Source organism: Pelodiscus sinensis, chromosome 1 (assembly GCF_052426305.1).
Source record: "Pelodiscus sinensis isolate ZL-2025 chromosome 1, ASM5242630v1, whole genome shotgun sequence".
Classification (NCBI taxonomy): domain Eukaryota; kingdom Metazoa; phylum Chordata; order Testudines; family Trionychidae; genus Pelodiscus; species Pelodiscus sinensis.
In genome coordinates, this window is record NC_143052.1 from 11,534,061 (window position 1) to 11,553,364 (window position 19,304).

The 19,304-nt window shown below is 45.1% G+C and overlaps 1 protein-coding gene across 1 annotated transcript in view; it reads left to right on the forward strand.

Annotated features, from left to right (window-relative positions):
* The first annotated feature begins 220 nt into the window (after positions 1-220).
* Positions 221-19,304, forward strand: part of ITIH2 (inter-alpha-trypsin inhibitor heavy chain 2) — a 38,515-nt gene continuing 19,431 nt past the window's right edge. The window contains exons 1-11 of the mRNA XM_006130632.5: positions 221-412; positions 4,820-4,885; positions 9,440-9,475; positions 11,021-11,193; positions 11,437-11,541; positions 11,887-12,049; positions 13,819-13,926; positions 14,798-14,926; positions 16,311-16,427; positions 17,894-18,062; positions 18,998-19,123. Coding sequence (XP_006130694.3) covers positions 329-412; positions 4,820-4,885; positions 9,440-9,475; positions 11,021-11,193; positions 11,437-11,541; positions 11,887-12,049; positions 13,819-13,926; positions 14,798-14,926; positions 16,311-16,427; positions 17,894-18,062; positions 18,998-19,123 — 1,276 coding nt within the window. The 5' untranslated portion in view covers positions 221-328. The remainder of the gene's footprint in view (positions 413-4,819; positions 4,886-9,439; positions 9,476-11,020; positions 11,194-11,436; positions 11,542-11,886; positions 12,050-13,818; positions 13,927-14,797; positions 14,927-16,310; positions 16,428-17,893; positions 18,063-18,997; positions 19,124-19,304) is intronic.

Here is a 19,304-nt window from a genome sequence, read left to right on the forward strand (position 1 = left end):
TTCTCCGAAGCCTGCACCTAACAGCAAATTAGTTAAACCCTTTGGAGAATCTCCAAAGGCAAGAACGGAGCCTATCCATGGCTGGGCCGTTATCAGGGGCATGGCAGAGTGAAGATACCATATTTGCACAACCCTCGCCCATGCCCCTGCAGCTCTGGCTTGCGTGACCGGGCAAATATTGACCCGGGGCCTGAACAAAGTTAGCATTTCAAAACTGTGTTCAATCTACGGCAGATCTTCCAGTTGTTTCCTTGAACTTGGTTCAGAGAAGGAGAGGGTTGCTCTCAGTGTCTGTGCTCGTGGCTCTGGGGAAGCAAGCCGGGGGACAATGAAGCAGCTGATTTGCTTCCTGCTTTTATTCTTTGTTCCTGAAATGCGAAGCTTTGATCTTGTCATCGAAGAAATCCCAGATGTAAGTAAATCCCCAGGGGGGAGAGACCCTATTACACTTACCCCAGGATCCAAGCTCTTATTCCCATTCCCATCAGGTCCATTGCTTCTCTTACTAGTTTTGCCTCTACTTCTTAGTTTCCTTTTTCCTTCTGCTAGAATCACGTATTGTCCTAATATCAGCTTCTTGTCTTCCATTCCTAGTATTGCCCTTTAATTTGCTTATATTAAATTAGGGGGAGCTTTTGGCCAGACCCTATGCCTTATTCAGGCAGAATTCCCATTCTTAGAATCATAGAACACTAGAACTGGAAGGGACCTTGAGAGATCATCAAGTCCTGTCCCCTGCCCTCATGGCAGGACCAAGCACCGTCTAGATCATCCCTGGTAGATGTCTATCCAACCTGCTCTTAAATATCTCCAGTGATAGAGATTCCACAACGTCCCTAGGCAATTTATTCCAGTATTTAACCACCCTGACAGAAAGTTTTTCCTAATGTCCAACTTAAACCTCCCTTGCTGCAGTTTAAGCCCATTGCTTCTTGTCCTATCACCAGAGGCCAAGGAGAACAATTCGTCCTCTTCCTCCCCCCTTTTAGATACCAGAAAACCACTATCATGTCCCCTCTTAGTCTTCTCTTTCCCAAGCTAAACAAGCCCAAGTCCGTCAGTCTTGCCTCATAGCTCATGTTTTCTAAACCTTTAATCATTATTGTTGTTCTTCTCCAGTTTCTCCATGTCTTTCTTGAAATGTGGTGCCCAGAACTGGACACAATACTCCAACTGAGGCCTATTCAGCACAGAGTAGAGTGGAAGAATGACTTCTCATGTCTTGCTCACAACACTCCTGCTAATGCATCCCAGAATCATGTTTGCTTTTTTTGCAACAGCATCACACTGTTCTCATATTTAGCTTATGGTCCACTATGACCCCTAGATCCCTTTCTGCCCTGCTCCTTCCTAGACAGTCATTAGACAGTCACTGGACAGTCTTCTCTGAGCTTTGCCTGTCTTGTAGGCCCCGATTCTGCAACTAGCTTTATGCAGATGGACCTGCGTAGCAGCACAGATCCTCTCCAACTTTGGGTGACTTTACGTGGGCTCAGATCTTTGCCTGCTCGGGTCTGATTGCAGATTGGGGCCTTAGAACGTAGGCTCCTTGGGAGAGGGATGGCGTGTCTTGTCTACAGTGTTGGTGCTTAATGATAGACACATTAGAGACTTCAAGATCAGGCCTGTTTTTTATCAGCCTCCTTCTGTGACATTCCCACTGGTGTTAGTGGGTCAGGACCAATGAGCAGCTCCTTAATATGTTTCTAACTAAAGGCACAATTCTAGACCTGAGGTGGGCCAAATCTCTGGAGCCAAATGCTTTCAGATTCTGGGAACTTCAGATCCAAATCTGATAGTTACAGTTCTGACCCAAACTCTATTGTTTAGTGGGCATGTTTGAAACATAAGGGTGCTCTGTCTGAAGCTCTGTGATGTTTGAGGACTTCAATATCTGATATATAGGTGAGAGGATTAATCTGGGAGTGGGTGAGTGAGATTCTGTGGCCTGCATTGTGCAGGGGGTCAGACTAGATAATCATGGTGGCCCCTTCTGACCTTAAAGTCTATGAGTCTATGTTTAGCATCTCTCTCCAATGCTACTAATAATTAGTTAGCCAGAGATGTTTGCTCTTTCGTGGTATAATGTCTTTAATGACACAGTGAGATTGTTTATCCTGATTTTTCTGTATTGGGACAAAATTTTGGGCCTATTTCCCTTTCACTTCTGGGTGGCGCTGTTGCCTGAAATGCTGGCTGTTCCCTCTGGGTGGTGCTGTTGCCTGAAATGCTGGCTGTTCCCTCTGGGTGGCGCTGTTGCCTGAAATGCTGGCTGTTCCCTCTGGGTGGCGCTGTTGCCTGAAATGCTGGCTGTTCCCTCTGGGTGGCGCTGTTGCCTGAAATGCCGGCTGTTCCCTCTGAGCGGCGCTGTTGCCTGAGTCACGTCCTTCGCCTTCATGGCGCTCGGCTGACTTTTGTTCTGCTCAGCCGGGCCGCTGCAGGGGAGCAAACGGTGCAAGCGGCCGTTTGGGCACTGCGGTCCCCAAGCAGCATGGGGGTGCTGCATGGGGAGCACGGGGCCCAAACGGCCGCTTGCACCGCTTGCTTCCCCATGGCGGCCCAGCTGAGTGGCGCAGAAGTCAGCTGAGCACCACGGAGGGAGGCGAAGGGGGGCGAGGCCGTGACGTGCGGCGTGACAGCGGCTCCAGGCCCTGCCCCCTTGCCTAGAACGTCACTGCCCCGCCCCTCTTCACCTCCTGCAGTGGGGCTTGGCTGACTTTTGCGCCTCTCAGCTGGGCCACCACATGGGAGCAAGTGGCGCAAGTGACCGTTTGGGCTCCGCACTCACCATGCAGCACAGGGAGCACGGTCCCCTGAGTGAGAGGCAGGAGGGTGAAGAGAAGAGAAAGAGAGAGACAGAGAGAGAGGCAGGAGGTGGAGGAGAGCTGAGAGAGAGGGGCGGAGGCAGCAGGAGGAGGAGAGAGAGAGATACACACATGGAGTGAGAGTTTGGAGGCTCAGGAATGAAGACCGACGTGGAGGAGAGATGTGAAAATCCCGTCTTATGACGGGCTAATTGGCTAGTTTAGAAAATAGTAGCCCAGTGTCTGAGAGTCTGTAATGCCAAAATGCTGGCTGGTCCCTCTGGGCTGCGCTGTTTCCTGAAATGCTGGCTGTTCCCTCTGGGAGGCCTGTGTTGCATGGGGAGTGTGGGGCCAACACAGCTGCTTGCTTCCCCGTGGTGGCCTGGCTGAGTGGCGCAGAAGTCAATCAAGCGCCACGGCGGGAGGGGGAGGTGGTGGGGCGGTGATGTGCGGCGTGACAGCAGCCCCAGGCCCCGCGCTCCTTTACCTTACGCCATGGCACTCGGCTGACTTCTGCTCCGCTCAGCCAGGCCGCCACGTGGGACCAAGTGGCGCAAGCGATCGTTTGGGCTCCACGCTCCCCATGCAGCACGAGGAGCGCAGAGCCCAAAAGGCCATTTGAGCTCCGCAGTCCCCCAAGTGAGAAGCAGGAGGGGGAGGAGAAGAGAAAGAGAGAGACAGAGAGAGAGGCAGGAGGCGTAGGATTGCTGAGAGAGAGACGGCAGGAGGCAGTAGGAGGAGGCGAGAGAGAGAGAGAGACCGGAGGCTCAGGCTTATGGAAGACTGACATGGAGGAGAGACCTGAAAATCCCATCTTATGATGGACTAATTGGCTAGTTTAGAAATAATGGGCCGCTTAATTTGCAATCTGTCTTCCTGCTTTTCATCTGGAATAACACTAATTCTTAAATAATTAGTTTGAAATAACGACTGCATGGAGACTCTGGTGCCGCTATTTTGAAATAACAACTCCCCAGAGTCATTCAAACTAATGACTCTCCAGGGCTTCCTGGGGCTCTAAATCAGGTCGCACATCCACATTAAGGGAGCCTGCCTCGGACTCATTCTGAGGCTTCCCTGTAGTGAGGACACACTATTTCAAATTTGTTAAATCGGGAGTTATAATGTCAAATTTAGTCATTTTGAAATAGTTTCCTAGTGTAGACATGGCTGTAGAGAGAGAAAGAATGAGTTTACTCTACAGCAAGGCTACTTAACACGCGGCCCATTGGTTTGTGGCCTGTGGTGCGGTTTGGGCTTACGCGAGGCTCAGTACGTTTGAACATGGCTTCCACTAGGAACACACTCCACAGCGGTGAGGTGTCTCCCAGGTGGGGTGAGCATTGAAAGACGCAAACGGACAGGCTGGCTGGAACAGATGGGTCCAGCGTGTTAGCGTTTCTAGCCTCCAGGGAGGAGGTGCCAGGGCATGGTGTGAAGGAAGCTATTTGCATATATATTTGCATGTATATGCAACCACACTTAAGTTGCAGATCTTGGCATACGCCGTGAGTATCATTGTGGCCCCCAGGGCTTTCAAAGTTGAGTAGCTCTGCTCTAAAGCCTTAGCTTTTAACTCAAGTGGTAGAGGCTCATGCACTAAACTCCAGAGATCCCGGTTTGGTTCCGCCTGTCAGCATTTCACTTACTTCTGAAGGAATAGCCACATGTGGAGACCAATAGTGATCACATTAAATAATAGGATATATGGGGCCTGGAGGTGCAGGATTCGTTGCCCTGTGAAGGAACTGTGATGTGCAGAAGCATAATTCCATGTGCACCTTGAGGGAAGTAAATTCACACTAGCACAAAACTGGAATGATGCTCCAAGATGATGAATCAAGCCCTGAGATGCCAAACTAAAAACTATCTGCAGTGACTGCTGAAGCTCTATGGATTTGTTTCCTGGATCTGTTCTGTTATCTTCAGTGGGTTGCCAGTTCTAAAACAGAAATCTCTGAAAGTGAAATCTGCCATGAGGTGAACACTTCACTGTTTTCTTATGTCTCCTTTAGGAGCTGTTTAACCTGGAGGTTGATGGATTTCTGTCTAAGCCTGTGACTAGACATGGCCGTTACCAGGTACAGTAACCATAAAATGTAGAAAGGGGGAGGAAAGAAAGTGAAGAGAGAGGGAGAAAGGAAAAATGTTTTGAAACAAAGAACCTATGTTCTATTCCATTACAACGGCCATAATTCTTCAATCAGGTCTACTGGTGTGGATCCATGCATGTGTGAGCTTATTGGATGCTGTTTCAGGTCTTGTCTACAATAACACACACACATACCCCTGATCTAATCTATGCAACTTCAACTACACAAATAGCGTAGCTGAAGTCAACGTTCTTACCTCAGTGTCTTCTGTGCAGTAAGATCCCTGGGGGCTGTTCTCCCATCAATTCCAGCTACTCTTATCATCCTGGTGGAGTACTGGATTTGATGGGAGAGTACTTAGAAATTGATTTATCATGTCTAAGCAGACACGATAAATCAACCACCTGTGCCTCGATCTCTGCAGTGTTGATCCATCATTAGTGAAGACAAGCCCTCAGGAAAGGACACACTGTTATTATTTGTACAGCACCTAGATCAAAAGGGCCATGAGCTGACTGGTGTCCCCATTTGCAAATGAAAAACAAATAATTAATAGGAACATTGCGCACATTTAACTTCATGCATGTGAAAAGTCTCTTTGACTTCAAAGTACTCCATGCAATGGAAGGGTCTGCCCATGTGAATTTGATTGTAAGATTGTCGCCAAAATGTCCAGCAGAAGGTAGGGGCCAGGTAATGTTGTATGGTGTCTTTCAGCCTTTCTGATTGGCTGCTGGTTTTTGGTTAGGTCATTGGGAAACCAATCACAGGTGATAACTACTCAGTGCTGAGTGTGAAAAGTAGTTGGTAGGTGAGTAGAGCTAGTCAAAATTAATTTTTCTTTTCTTTTCTTTTCTTTTCTTTTCTTTTCTTTTCTTTTCTTTTCTTTTCTTTTCTTTAATAGATTGCTGATCATTTAATTTAGCTAGTTATTGAAATAGAGCATTTTTAAAAAAATGTTTGTGGAATGATATTAAATCAAAAGCTTGTTTTGTTTTAAAAAATGGTAATAAAATGTTTTTTATTTAAAAATTTAGTTTTCAAAAAAAAAATTTTTTTTGAGAGGGAAAAACAGCCACCATGACTCCCATCCTCCAAACACTTACAAAATGTGCTTAACTTGGCTAGCGTGGGCAGCAAACTTTAGTAAGATGGCTCGTGGGACCAAAGTTAAACCTGTGGATAAGTGTTTGCAGGATTGAGGCCCAATTTAAGGTCATGCATGTAAAAAAATCCGATTGAGTTAAATGGTCATGATGTATAAAGCTTAAGTGCATCTCAATCTGAGGCTTGTTTGCACGAGTAGCTCAGCCACACAGTGCTGCAATGCAGATAACAGGACTGGAGAGCACACAAACACACTGTGCTCTCGCTGTGCCATGTAGACGCTGCAGGTGTGAACAAAAAGGGACTTCGTTTGAATTGAAGTAGTCCCATTTCAAACACGGCTATGTGAAGGTGCAGTGGGCAGATAGGATTACATTGGGCAGTCAGAGTGCTCTACAATTCACAACTCCTTAGTCCACACTGTAGCAGCACGTAGACTAATCCTAAGGCTCTTTTACACTGCTCCAGCAGGGTAACAGGGCCTTCAACTGAGTGTGAAATGAGGATCAGGCCTATGCACACTTGCAGAATCAGGACCCAAGTAACATTGGTCTGGTCTATACATAAGTTTTCACCATTATAAGTATGTCAACAAATTTGACACTATCAACATGGGTTGAATAAAGATATTAACTGGTTAACACACTACAAAGGCAAGTTCCCCGTCCTTTGCTATTCACATTTCTACATCAAACGCTATGAACTCAATTATGAACCAGCCTGACTCAACTATTGTCATTAACACTAGTCTTAAAAATATTGATAGGTAACTGATTTTGTTGTTATATATACTCTGGACTCTGTCATTTCCATACCAACCCATCTAATTAAGTGGGTTTTACCCAACGAAAGCTCATGATATGCTATATCTAAAGTGCCACAGACCGCTTATTGTTTGTACAATCCCCAGTAAGGATATAGTTATACCAGGATAAAGGAGTCTGATGCCAGTCTAACTTACGCCTCGCCCCATAAGAAAAAAACTGTACCATATAAACACCTTTATACCAATATAACAACGTCCACATGGGGGAACTGAGTTGTACCAATTTAACTATAACAATATTACTACAGTTGTACATCAAAATGATTTATGTGAACATTTCCATTTGATAAAAGCATTGTTATTTATATGGAATGAAAATATTCAGTCAGCTGTCGGGGGGGGGGGGAGTCCATTGCCCAATTGGTAAATCTCCACCTCCCATTCCTCCCCCCTTGTCATACTAGGCCCTTTGTTGGCCATCTCAGCCATGAAAGCAAAGATTAGCATGAGTTCTGGCAACCTGAGTCCCTTTTCTCCACTGGAAACGGTTACAGCAGGCACCACAGAGAGGCAGTGTGAGGAAGTCCATGCTGCTTCTGTTCTGTGTTCCAGCTTTTGGTTTCCTGGCTGCATCTTTCACAAGCAGAAAACTCATTTAGGTAATAACATTAAATGCCCTTAGAGATTGCAGACTTTTATTTTGAGGAGACAGAACTGCTGTTGCCAGACCTCTAGGTCCAAAACAGGCAATCTAATAAAGTATCCTTAGGTCAGCTGCAAGAGGCTTTCATATATTCCCCATTCTGTCTATTGTAAGCACTTATCTGACTCACATCCTGGGCTGCACACGAAGTTCCGCATTCCTCCTTTGAAATGTACAAGAGCCCCAGTGGGGGCTCTTGTACATTTCTTGTACATTTCAAAGGAGGAATGCGGAAGAGCCTATCGACTAGTCGAGTAGTGGATGGAAATTCCATCCACTACTCAACTAGTCAATTAACCACTAGTTAACATCCTTAGCTTTGGCAAGACTTTGTTGGCCAGGTTTTGCTTTGCACAACCAAAACTAGGCTTGGTTTGGGTTTCATCCCATCTCCCATTGTTTGGAGAGGCTAGATGAAAAGTTCCGGTGTTGACCTATCGCTACGAGAAACTTGAACAAACTAAACACTGGATCCAGTAAACCACTGAACTACACCTAGCTCCTGGCACTATGAGGTGTTCCAAATATAACCCAGCTACAACTGTTGCACATGCTCACTCTCCTTTCAATGGGATAAATCCAAAGTTCCAGATCCAGATGTCACCAGACTTTGGGAGAATTGAAATCTGGATCTGAATGGTCCAGCCTGGGCCCATTTCTATCTACTCCTTGAATGACAGCAATGTAGGCCTGGATGAGAACCTCAAGAAACCATCTAATCCAGCCTCCCAACACAAGGGCAAGATTAAGTGTATCTAAACCATCTTCATAGCATTTCCAAATATAAACTGGGGTCGTGTTTATGCTCAGTGAAATGGTGAGTCACCCAACATATGGCTCTTCATAGGATCTCTTTCTGAGGTATGTCACCTCTCCTATACATGACTTACCCGCAGTGCCCATAATTCTGTAGTTACCCACGCATAAATCACCTTCGCTTAAACTTACCTAAATTGATACCAAACTTTAGGAAAAGAACCACCCATCATTGTAAGCTTCTTCTATGGTCTTGCTGTCTATGTGTGGGTCTTTGCCACATTTAAGGAGCCAACTCATATGGGTTTAATTGATTAGAGGGTCAAGAGCTATGGCCAAACTGGCCACAGGATGTTGCTATAGTTTGACATAAATTGCAAACAGGGATATTCATATGGCTGTAAAAAAATAGCTTATTAATGACTACAATATTTTTAATTCCTTGTAAGGCTTAAATAGTAGTGCAGGGCAGAACTATTTTTTCTGCATAATTTTTTGATGAAAACTAATCCATGAAAACAGCAACAAAAATCATTTTTTGTTTACATTTTTCATGGAAAGTTTCAATTTTTCATAGAAAAAAAATGAAAACTGAGAAATTTTGGTAGAAAACTTTATGTTTTCACGTCTTTTTTCCCTGAAAAAGTTTTGGCTTGGGGGCAAAAGATCTGGCTTGTGGCCAGAAAGCTTTATACAAAAACTCAAAAATTTCCACAGAAAGCAGACCCTTTTCACACACGCATGCACGCATACACACACACACACACACACACACACACACACACACACACACAATCCTTTAATCAAAAGGATTTTGAAACAGAAAACTAGTTTCAAAAGAAATTTTTCAACCAACCCTACCTTTCTTTCAAAATTACCTAGGTTTCAGAGCCAGATTGTCAGTGATGTCCAATGGGACTTTTTAGTCTAAATCCCTTCAGCCCAATTTCTCAAAGATACTTGAAATCAAAGATACTTTGAAAGTCTGGGCCACAGGGACTTTTTGAGAAGTTTCTCTTTACAAGCAAGGAATAAAGCAAAGAGAAGGACACTAAGAATTAAATCCAGTGACTCTCATTGATTTTGATCATCTTGTGAAACAATATATGGACAATTTGCTGTCTGATGCCTTAAATAGCTAATTTGTGACCACCAGACTTGTCATTCTTAAGCTTGCAGAAATCTCACTCTTTATTTCTTTCCTTCTCAGAGGAGCACATTAAATGATGAGGACTCTGGAGAGTCGGTGAGTTTTCTTTTGGAAAAAACAATGATGACAGAATGATTTTCCTGTTAACCATTATCTGAAAATCAATTCCACTGTTTGTTCAATGCCTTGCTTGTATCACTGAGCGGGTATTAACCTGTTTTCTTCAAACAGCTAGCAGCTTGCACAATGCTGTTCAAGGGATTGGTATAAGATCCTGTGATGTATGTATTGTACCAATGTAGGACCAAGCCAAAAAATGAACAGAAAACATGCTCTCCCTTCCTCCCAAAGACAATATTTTTATGAACTTTATGGTAAATCATGCTATTCTACCATGGTGGATTTCACATCTGACCTGGCCTGCCAGGGCTCCTCCCACTGTTATTTAAGTCTGTCTCTGAAACACACTCTTCCAGAAGGCCCATAACCACTAAGCCTCCCTCTGTGCAGTGTTAGTGAAATGCACACGGGGCTTGTCCTCTCACAGAGCTGAATTGTTTTACATTAAAGGAGTGATTCTAAACCAGTTCAGTTAAACCAGAACAAAAGGCTGCAAGGTTCTTTGGCCAGGTCTACACTGTGGGGGGAAGGTCAGCTGAAGCTATACAACTCCAGCTACGTAAATGACATAGCTGGAGTCGACGTGCCTTAAACAGAGCTTGGCATCGTTGCCACAGTGAGAGGTCATTGAGAGAAATGCTCCCATTGGTTTACTTTAACTCCTCGTAACAGCAAGGAGTATTGGTGCTAACCGGGGCACCCTCAGTATTCAGTTTAGCAGGTCTTTACTAGACCTGCTAAATCAAACCCCAGAAGATCGATTGCTAGAGCGTCGATCCTCCAGTAAGTGCAGATGTGGCCTTAGCTCTGTTTAAACCAGGCTTATTTTGGTTTAATTAGGTGGAGGCTAAAGCTGAGGTGAACTGAACTCTAGATTGAAATGAGAGTCTCCACATGGAGTTTGATCCAGTTTAACCAAACCAGGCTTAGAATATAGATGAAGTCCTGGACACAGTGATCAGTGGCTAGGATTGAACCTGGGACATCCAGAACCAGACAGTCAGCTGTCTCCTGCTTAAGCAAAAGAACTTTAGATACTAGCAAACCATAGGTTACAGAGCATCAACCACTGCCATGCAATAGGAGCACAGCTACTAGGTCAATATATTACAGTACTCTCTGTTAGAGTTCAAAAAAGAGCTAGATAAATTCATCGAGGTTAGCTCCATCAACAGTTATTAGTCAGGATGGATAGGAGCGGCGTCCCCAGACTCTGTTTGCCAGAAGCTGGGAATGGGTGACAGAGGATTGATCACTTGATGATTCACTTTTCTTTTTATTCCCTCTGGAGGCACCTCGCATTGGCCACTGTCTGACCCAATATGACCTTTCTTATGTTCTTATGACCTTACCTCAAATGTCAGAGGTCTACAGGATCTGATGTTTCATTGAGGGCCCATTTTGTAATTCTAGCTAAAACACAACCACTGTGATTATCAGCCTGGATTGAACTGTCCCTCCATGCAAAACATACCCTTTGTTTCTCCACCCCAAATTTTCAAGTTCTCTTCTCCTTTGCAGGTAGAGGGCGACGACAAGATAAGTATTTATAGCTACAAAGTTCGGTCCACCATAACGTCCCGTTTGGTCAACACCATGATCCAAAGCAAAGTGGAAAATAAAGCTAAGCATTCCCAAAATTTGGTGTTTGATGTGCAGATTCCCAAAGGAGCCTTCATTCACAACTTTACTATGTAAGTAGCAGGCAGCTATAGCCACAGTGCTGTAATAATTTCTATAATCAAATAAGATGCTGGAAGAATAACAGGGAAAGTGTCTATAATTTGTAGATAAAATTGTATTTTCCCAAGATTTTTTTAAGTAAAAGATTCCACTGGATTAGGAACGGGCTTGATTCAATTTGATCTTTTGCTGAAATAAAGAACCTGTGTAATGATCTGTCTATGTGATGATCTGTCTGGGTTTCCCTTTCTTAGGAACATAAATGGAATAACGTTTACTAGTTCTATTAGAGAAAGATCTGCAGCCAGACAACAATACGCTCAGGCCAGGGCCAAGGGCAAAGCTGCTGGAATAGTAAGGTACAAAGATTTCTCTTCTGTATTATGCAACTGTACTTTTTTTCCTTGTATTTATATAGATATCTAGACCATCCCTGACAGATGTTTTTCTCTTCTTAATTTGTCGAGGGCTCTCATATTTCTGCCCTTAAATTGCCAACACCTCATTGAGTTGATATGTAATGTGATTCCCTTGTATAGGCCAAATTTAAGGCCCAATTCAGCTATTAGGTCTCCCTGTACTTTACAGACACGGGCCTTTAATGAAAAGCAGGTGTTTATCTGTGAAGTGGGTACCAGGTGAGTTTTCATGGTGAGGTGCTCGCTGCATAGAGATACAGCTTTGTATTTTGCTAACTCCTTCAGGAGCAGCGCCCTTGACACAGAAAACTTCAAAGCTGAACTGAACGTGCCCGGAGGAATGAAAGTCCAGTTTGAAATTCATTACCAAGAAGCAATTAGGAGGAAACTGGGATCGTATGAGTATATTATCCCTCTGCAGCCTGGAAGACTAGCAAAGCATCTAGAGGTACAGGAGAGTTACGGACTACAGGGTTCTGTGTTCCTTCTCACCCACAGCACTGCACGTAGCACATAGCTGGTTGTATTCTTGTATTAATACAGTCTGTGCAGTGTGCTCTCCTGCACATGAATATACAACTGTAGGGCCTTTCTCTCGTGAGTGGGCCCACTTAAGTCAATAAGGGTGACTCATGAGAGTGAGAGAGGCCGGATTCGCCCCTAATTTGTATGGTGGCCCCTTTCAAAATATTCCCATCCCCAATTCCAGAGTGAGGTAACCTACAAAAGCAGGCAAGATTTTGGCATCAGACAACTTTCCATTGACTTTATTGGGCTTCGGCTCAGGCCCTAAGTGAACGCTCATGGCTTGTGTTCCCATTTTGCAGAGCTGGGGCTGCTTTGTGCTCGCTGGGCGCCTAGGCGTGTTCCCACTGATTGCTACCTTGAATCCTGCTTTCACACGGCTGGGTTGACTCACTGCCTGATCTCCCACCCAGGAGAACCAAGCAGGACTCCACCGACATTCTAGTTCCACGGTTGGGCTTAGAGAGGAAAGCCAGTATCCCCACACACCTGGAGGAGGAAAAGGCAGCTCCTTGTCCAGTCTCCACCTACCTCTGACCCCAGGAGCAGACAGCTCCTAGGAACTGGGGAGACAACTTGCCAGTCGGTCTTCCCTTGGCACCCCCTGGCTGGCTCTAGGGGTGGGCAGTCAGGGTGACACCGTGTTACTCAGGGCTTTCCTGATTGCCCAGCCTTTTCGCTTTCTTTATTTTTGCTTTTCTGACTGGCCAGTCTTTGTTCTGCTCGGAGGAGTGAGGGGGGGGGGGCGGAGGGGAAGAAGGGGAAGAGTTGCAGAAAATGTCTTCTGCCCTGTACCTAGGGCTGTTTGGGGAACCAGAGACTGAAGCAACACGCTGTCCAATATGCCCTACAGGCAGCTTGAAACTAGGGATTAAAGGGAGGGGCGAACAGAAGGGAGCTGCCCCCTCTCTCCTCTGTTAACATCAGACAAAGTGCTTTCAATCCATTCCCAGGCATGAGGTAGGAGATCAGTATATCCCCCCCCCCCCCCCGCCCCGTGCTCCATATTGGTGTGAGAGCTCCCCCTTCTGTTTTGATCCATACTAACCATTGCTTGTGTAACCCACGCACCTAGGCTTTGTCTACACTGCCAGCTGTCTACACAGGGTTTTTGCACACACAAAAAAGTCCACACTGCTTGTTTTTGCACAAAAAACCCCTTGAGCACAAACAGCTTGAATAAATTATGCAATTGAAGTGCAATTAAATTATGCTAATCCATGCTTCATTTGCATAGGCGCTGCCGGCAAAGCCAGCCGTGTAAACGTAGCCCTAGTGAGGTGCACTGTCCCGTGTAGTGGCACTTAGACCACTTACAGTGAGAGATAAGAATCTAAGCTGAGAGCCAGCTGGCTTTATAGCTCAAGCTATAGAGGCTCCTATATGGAGTTCCTGAGGTCCTATGCTCAAATCCACCTTGTGGTGGTCATGCGTGTGTGTGTGTATATATATATATAACCACACAAATACCTACCCAACATATAGTGTAAGTGCCACTACATGGGAGAGCAAACCTCATTAGGCATGTGGGTTACACTTGGACCCCTGGCTAAAATTGGCTCTGTTCCCATGACAACCCTCTGAAGCCTGGTGCTGTGGCAGGTGTGTTTTGGGGAGCACAGGCATGCTCCTGAGATCTCGGCACATCACTAGTGAGACTCCATGCTTACTATCCTCCACTCTTGCCTGCAGGTGGATGTCCGCATTATTGAGCCTCAGGGACTTCGTTACGTGCATGTTCCTAACTCGCTAGGAGATCACTTCGCAGGAATCACCACTATCTCTAAGGGAGAGAAAAAGGTAATGGACAAAGCCGTAGCTGACACCAAGAAACTGTAGGTGTACAACATTTTCTCTCGCAGGAGGTAAGATTCTCCCCACACCTGCTGGGATCTGTCATTATAATACATGCCCTCCATGGTCCATCATTCAAAAGGCAGACAACAATTGGTGATAAGACCCTATACAATGCCTGAAAAGAGAGACATGCCAGCTACTCCATCAAGTTCACCGGTAACTTTGCTGTTGCTATTGATTTTATATGAAAAGTGCTTATTCCCTATGTGGAATGCAGCTGAATAAACCAGATTAGATCGAAGGATCAGGCGATAGAATGAACTACATGTAACTCAGAGCCGAGGCCGCTGGACAAGGTGGGGGGGGTGGGTTCACCCTTCCAAAAGAGGTGGAACCTTGGGCCGAATTGGCATGGTTGTAAACAATTACAATTAACAAATTCATGGAAATTGTTATCATGGAAATCATGGACATTGTGAGAAATCAGGCATGCCATGCGAATATTTTTTCCCTTGCAAACAGAGAAAAAGAGCTACATTTATCTAATGAATTCTTCATTACAGACAGTTTCCTCAGCTCTGTTTGTAAAACAGGGAGATGATTCTGTGTTTGCATACAGAGCTGCTATCAATGAAGAAACTGAGAGACGAACACCAACGAGCAATGTTTGCTTTGGCGCAACAAAAATCCCTCTCTGTTTTACTTCAAAAGGTGCTAACGTGGTCAGTGAAATCCTGTGTCCCCTGGATCCGAAAGTCTAATCCCTTGCTTCTAGCAGGACTCATTCATAATCAGTCTCTCAAAATGATATGGTAGCTGTGGAATGGGTGGTTGGCTTTGTAATGGAGTCTCCTTTTTCACTTTCCACATCTAGGCCCATGTGTCCTTCAAACCAACAGTGGCTCAGCAACGAAAATGCCCCACTTGTTCTGCTACAGCTGTAGATGGGAATTTTGTGGTCATGTACGATGTGCAAAGAGAACCCAAAGCTGGAGAACTAGAAGTAAGTTTATTCAGTTACCATATGTTGCTCTCTTGGGGTACATCTACACAGCAACATTATTTTGAAATAACGAGTGTTATTTCGAAATAACGTAATCTGCCTCTACAGAGCAGGCAGTTATTTCGAAATAATGTCAAGCCGGAGGACTTCTTATTCCAATTGCTGTAACCCTCATTGTAGGAGGAGCAAGGGAAGTCAGGGGAAGAGTGCTCTATTTCAAAATAAGTGCTGTGTAGATGCTCCCAATTTCGAAATAAGCTGTTTTGAAATAAGCTACGCAGTTGACGTAGCTCCATTTGCGTAGCTTATTTCGAATTAAGCCCTGCTGTGGAGATGCACCCTTACACAGTGGCAAAAGTTTGGTGGGAAGTAACCTGGATGTCAAGCGCTTTAATTTAAGTAGCAGTGAGAAGTAAGGGGACTATAAGGCAGAAGTCAGGTAGTCCCTAAAAACAAAAAAGGGACCCAGCTCCATCCCTCCAACCTTCCCTGTAATTCAAATACTGGTCTTACCCAAAATTAAACGCCAGAACATAAGCGTTGCCGCAGCAGCAGAACATCCATGATCTATCTCTGAGACTCTTTCTGCGTTCCACTGCAGTGGGACAAATCACGGTGTGTCTGAATGACAGAAGTGGTCAAGAATCACTGAAGCAGCAGGGGGATTTTAGGCAGGTAGAATACAACAAGTGGTCAGGACCAGTTTCCTGTCTTGTCCAAAAGCCAGTGTCTCTCACATCACAGTGCTCCCCAGCCCTGTATAGGGTACTGATTTAAAACCGACTCCAAAGGAACAGGGTCAGAAGTTGCAAGAAGGCAAACCAGCACTTCGTTAGCAGCATGTTGGCATGGAGTAGGGTTGCAGGATTGAGTCACTATATATGATATAGCTCTTTTAAACCCTCTCCTTCACTCCCATTCCAGAGTAGAGGTGTTCTGCAAAACAAGTGAGTCCTCAGAGCCAATGTTCCCTCTAATCTTTTCAATCCATGTGTGATTTTTTCCATCTATGTGTGGAATAATTGTATGTGCACTAAGGCATATGTGAATGTGCACCACCAGTAGAGACCAAAAAAACCTAGCTGTGGGCACTATGCTGATTAGCTAGGCAGCATATGACTCTCTCCTGAGTGGCTGCACAAGCACACAGATTACAGGGAACACTGTTTAGAGCCAATTTCTGCTCTCCCTCAAAGCCAGTGGAGCTCAGACACTGCATTACGGTGATGGGTGCAATACAAATGCAGAGTTAGTGATGAATATGACCTAGAATGAAAGAAAAAGATGTCCCATAAAAAGGGCTAAAACCTTCCACTCCATTTACTGTCTTATGCCTTGTGGAATCTTTACAGGAGTTCACGTTACCGCCCTTTGTATTTTGCAGATTTTTAATGGCTATTTCATTCACTACTTTGCTCCTGAGAATCTGGACCCACTGCCCAAAAACATTTTATTTGTTATCGATGTCAGTGGCTCCATGTGGGGATTGAAAATGAAACAAGTAAGTTCCTGATCTGTGCAAACATCAGGTCCTGCCTTTGTGCTCTCCCGTACATGTAGCTGTTGCTTGCGTGACTGCCACATACTGTGCTCTTGCCCGTGCTGAAAATCGCTGAGTTGCAACTTTAGGTCCTGTCAAAAGCATCACTGAGCAATTGCCTGAATAGAGGACTTCAGGATTTGACCCACCATATTTACTCTCCTTAAAATGTTTTAAGAAAGGAGCAAGGTCATTAGAATCCTACTGAGTTCTGAAATGGCACAGCCCTCCAGGCCCTTTGCAAAGGAGAGTGACTAACCTCATTCCCACTTATTATAGATGGGGACACAGCGATACAGAGAGGGGTTGTGACTTCCCCAGCATCGGACGGCAGGTCATGACAGAGCTAGAAATACAACTCTCATTTCCAGGATCAACACAACTCAGTTTCCAGAGCAAGGTCCTCTCCACTCACGGCGTCTCCCTTTCATGAGAAAAGTGGGGATGGGTTGAGGAGGACAAGGTTGGGGTTTGCAGACTCTTTCTCTGGATTCTGCAATTTTACGTAGTTGTCCTACAGTACAGAGGAAGCAGGCTGTGAGCTGGGCCATCCTTGAGATGTATGAGGTCCTACCCAGTACTATTAAACTGGTGCCCACGGCCCGATGGCAGATGGGGGGAGAAGGGAGATTTTATACAGATGTGGTTTTATAATCTTCAGCAACACATTCATGAAATATTTTTCAAACAAATTATAAACAAAGGTCCTGTCGACTAACACGGTAAATTCAGAAACTGACACGATATACCTGGTGTTGGCAAATGCCTGTTAAGTGGCTTCATTTGCACTGGAATGGCTCTTTCACAGGTTCAGTGTTCTGCTAAGAGGTCTGGCAGGTTTTTTCACTTTCAAGTTAACTAGATCTTCTTGGGAGGAAGCAGAGCCACAGATTTGGGAGAAGAAGAGGTGGGGAGGGAAAGGGGGACATTAAGGCTATGTCTAGACTGCATTGCTTTTCCAGGATACCGAAGGAACACTTCCGCTTTTCCGATTTTTTTTTTCAAAAAAGCGTACGTGCTCTTTCGCCATCCCTGTAAGCCTTGTTCTGTGAAGCATAAGGGATGTGTCGAAAGAGCATATTTTTCCGAAATTTGGCACCATGTAGATGTGCCAAATTTCAGAAAAGCCTCTTTCGACAGTCAAGCGGGAAAAGATACGCAATTTGCGTACCGCAAGTTGTGTTTCTTTTTCCGATTGAACCTGGCAGTCTAGACTTAGCACAAGACTCAGTGATGCCTCAAATTTTCAGGTGCCCTGCGCAACTGTGTATTCGGCATATAGGTAAGGATGGCTTTGGCTGAGAGACAGCCTCTTAAAAATTCCAGTTTGGGTCCATCACTCAGGCTGTTGTGTGTTTAGTTTACTACTCACTCTTCAAATGGAAAGAACTAAACATGCCTATTCTTGTGGCCATTTCCTATCTCAGACAGTTGAGGCAATGAAAACCATATTGGGTGATCTCCGCCCTGAGGACCAGTTTTCTATTGTTGACTTCAACCACAATGTTCGCTCCTGGAGAGATGATTTAGTTGCAGCCACCCCGTCGCAGACAGAGGATGCTAAGAAGTACATCCAGGAGATTCATCCCACCGGGGGTACGTGGGTGTGATAGCGAGGTACTTTCAGCACTTAGGTAGTATAAGGATAAATCCCTCAGACAGAAAGACAAAGTACTGTTCACAAAAGAGCCAATTTCCCGCTCATGCAGCAAGGAAAAGAGACCTGGGGAAGGGGACAAAATGAAAGACATCTTCACAGAGCCCCCTGATCGTTTGGTTGGGAAAAGCCAGGTGTTCCGTCTGTGGGCCCACCCCATAGATTGGGAGATTAGTAAACAACCCCCATACTATCTCTCTGTCCCCCTGACATCACTGGACTTGGGCCCAGATCCTTACAGGTATGTAGGAACCTAAATCCTTGATGCAAGTTTCACTCACCATGATCAGCACCTCCTAAGAATTAGCTCCAGCACTTGACACGCACCCTCTGGTGGTGTCTTCTGTCTTGTCTTGTTCTGCAAGTCTGCTCTGAGCCTCAGGAACCTGATCACCTGGGTTCAAGAAAGGGTTGTTCAAACTGGAACAGGTGCACGGAAGGGCTGCTAGGATGATCAGGGGAATGGAGGGTCTTTTTACAGGCAGCAAGCTCAGGGGGGATATGATGCTTGTCTTTAAATACTTGAGGGGAGTAAACATCCCGGAGGAATAAGCGACATACAAATGAAAAGACAGTGTTGGCGCAAGAACAAATGGGGATAAACTGCCCATGAATACATTTAAAATGGTCATGAGAAGAAGGTGTCTAATATCAATAGGAGCAGTGAGGTCAAACAACCAAAGAGCCTGAAGATGGAGCTTGAAAAGTTATTGGATGGGATTCTATGAGAGGGTTGCCAACAATGGCCAGGCACGAGATTCGATTGGTCCCTTCCAGTCCTGTGTTCCTATGTATTCTTTTCTTAGCACTGAGCCTTTATTTCAAGAGGGAATGCTGCATAGCAAACTTGCTCATTGTATTGCTTCTTTACCAGGCACAAACATCAACGAAGCTCTTCTTCGAGCAATATTCATTCTAAAGGAAGCCAGCAGCTTGAAAATGTTGGACCCTAACTCTGTCTCCATGATAGTATTGGTGTCAGATGGCGACCCTACGGTAGGTAAGGATCTTGCATTAGGTGAAATGAAAGGCCAGTTGAATTGGCTTAAGAAACACAACCAGCACATGGACACTCTATACGTAAGCTAAGAAAATACTATTTCCCCTTCTTTTGACCCAGCATGTCTTGCTTCAGACAAAATGTTACCTCTCTGCCAGGTGGTAGCAGAATTCTGGGGATA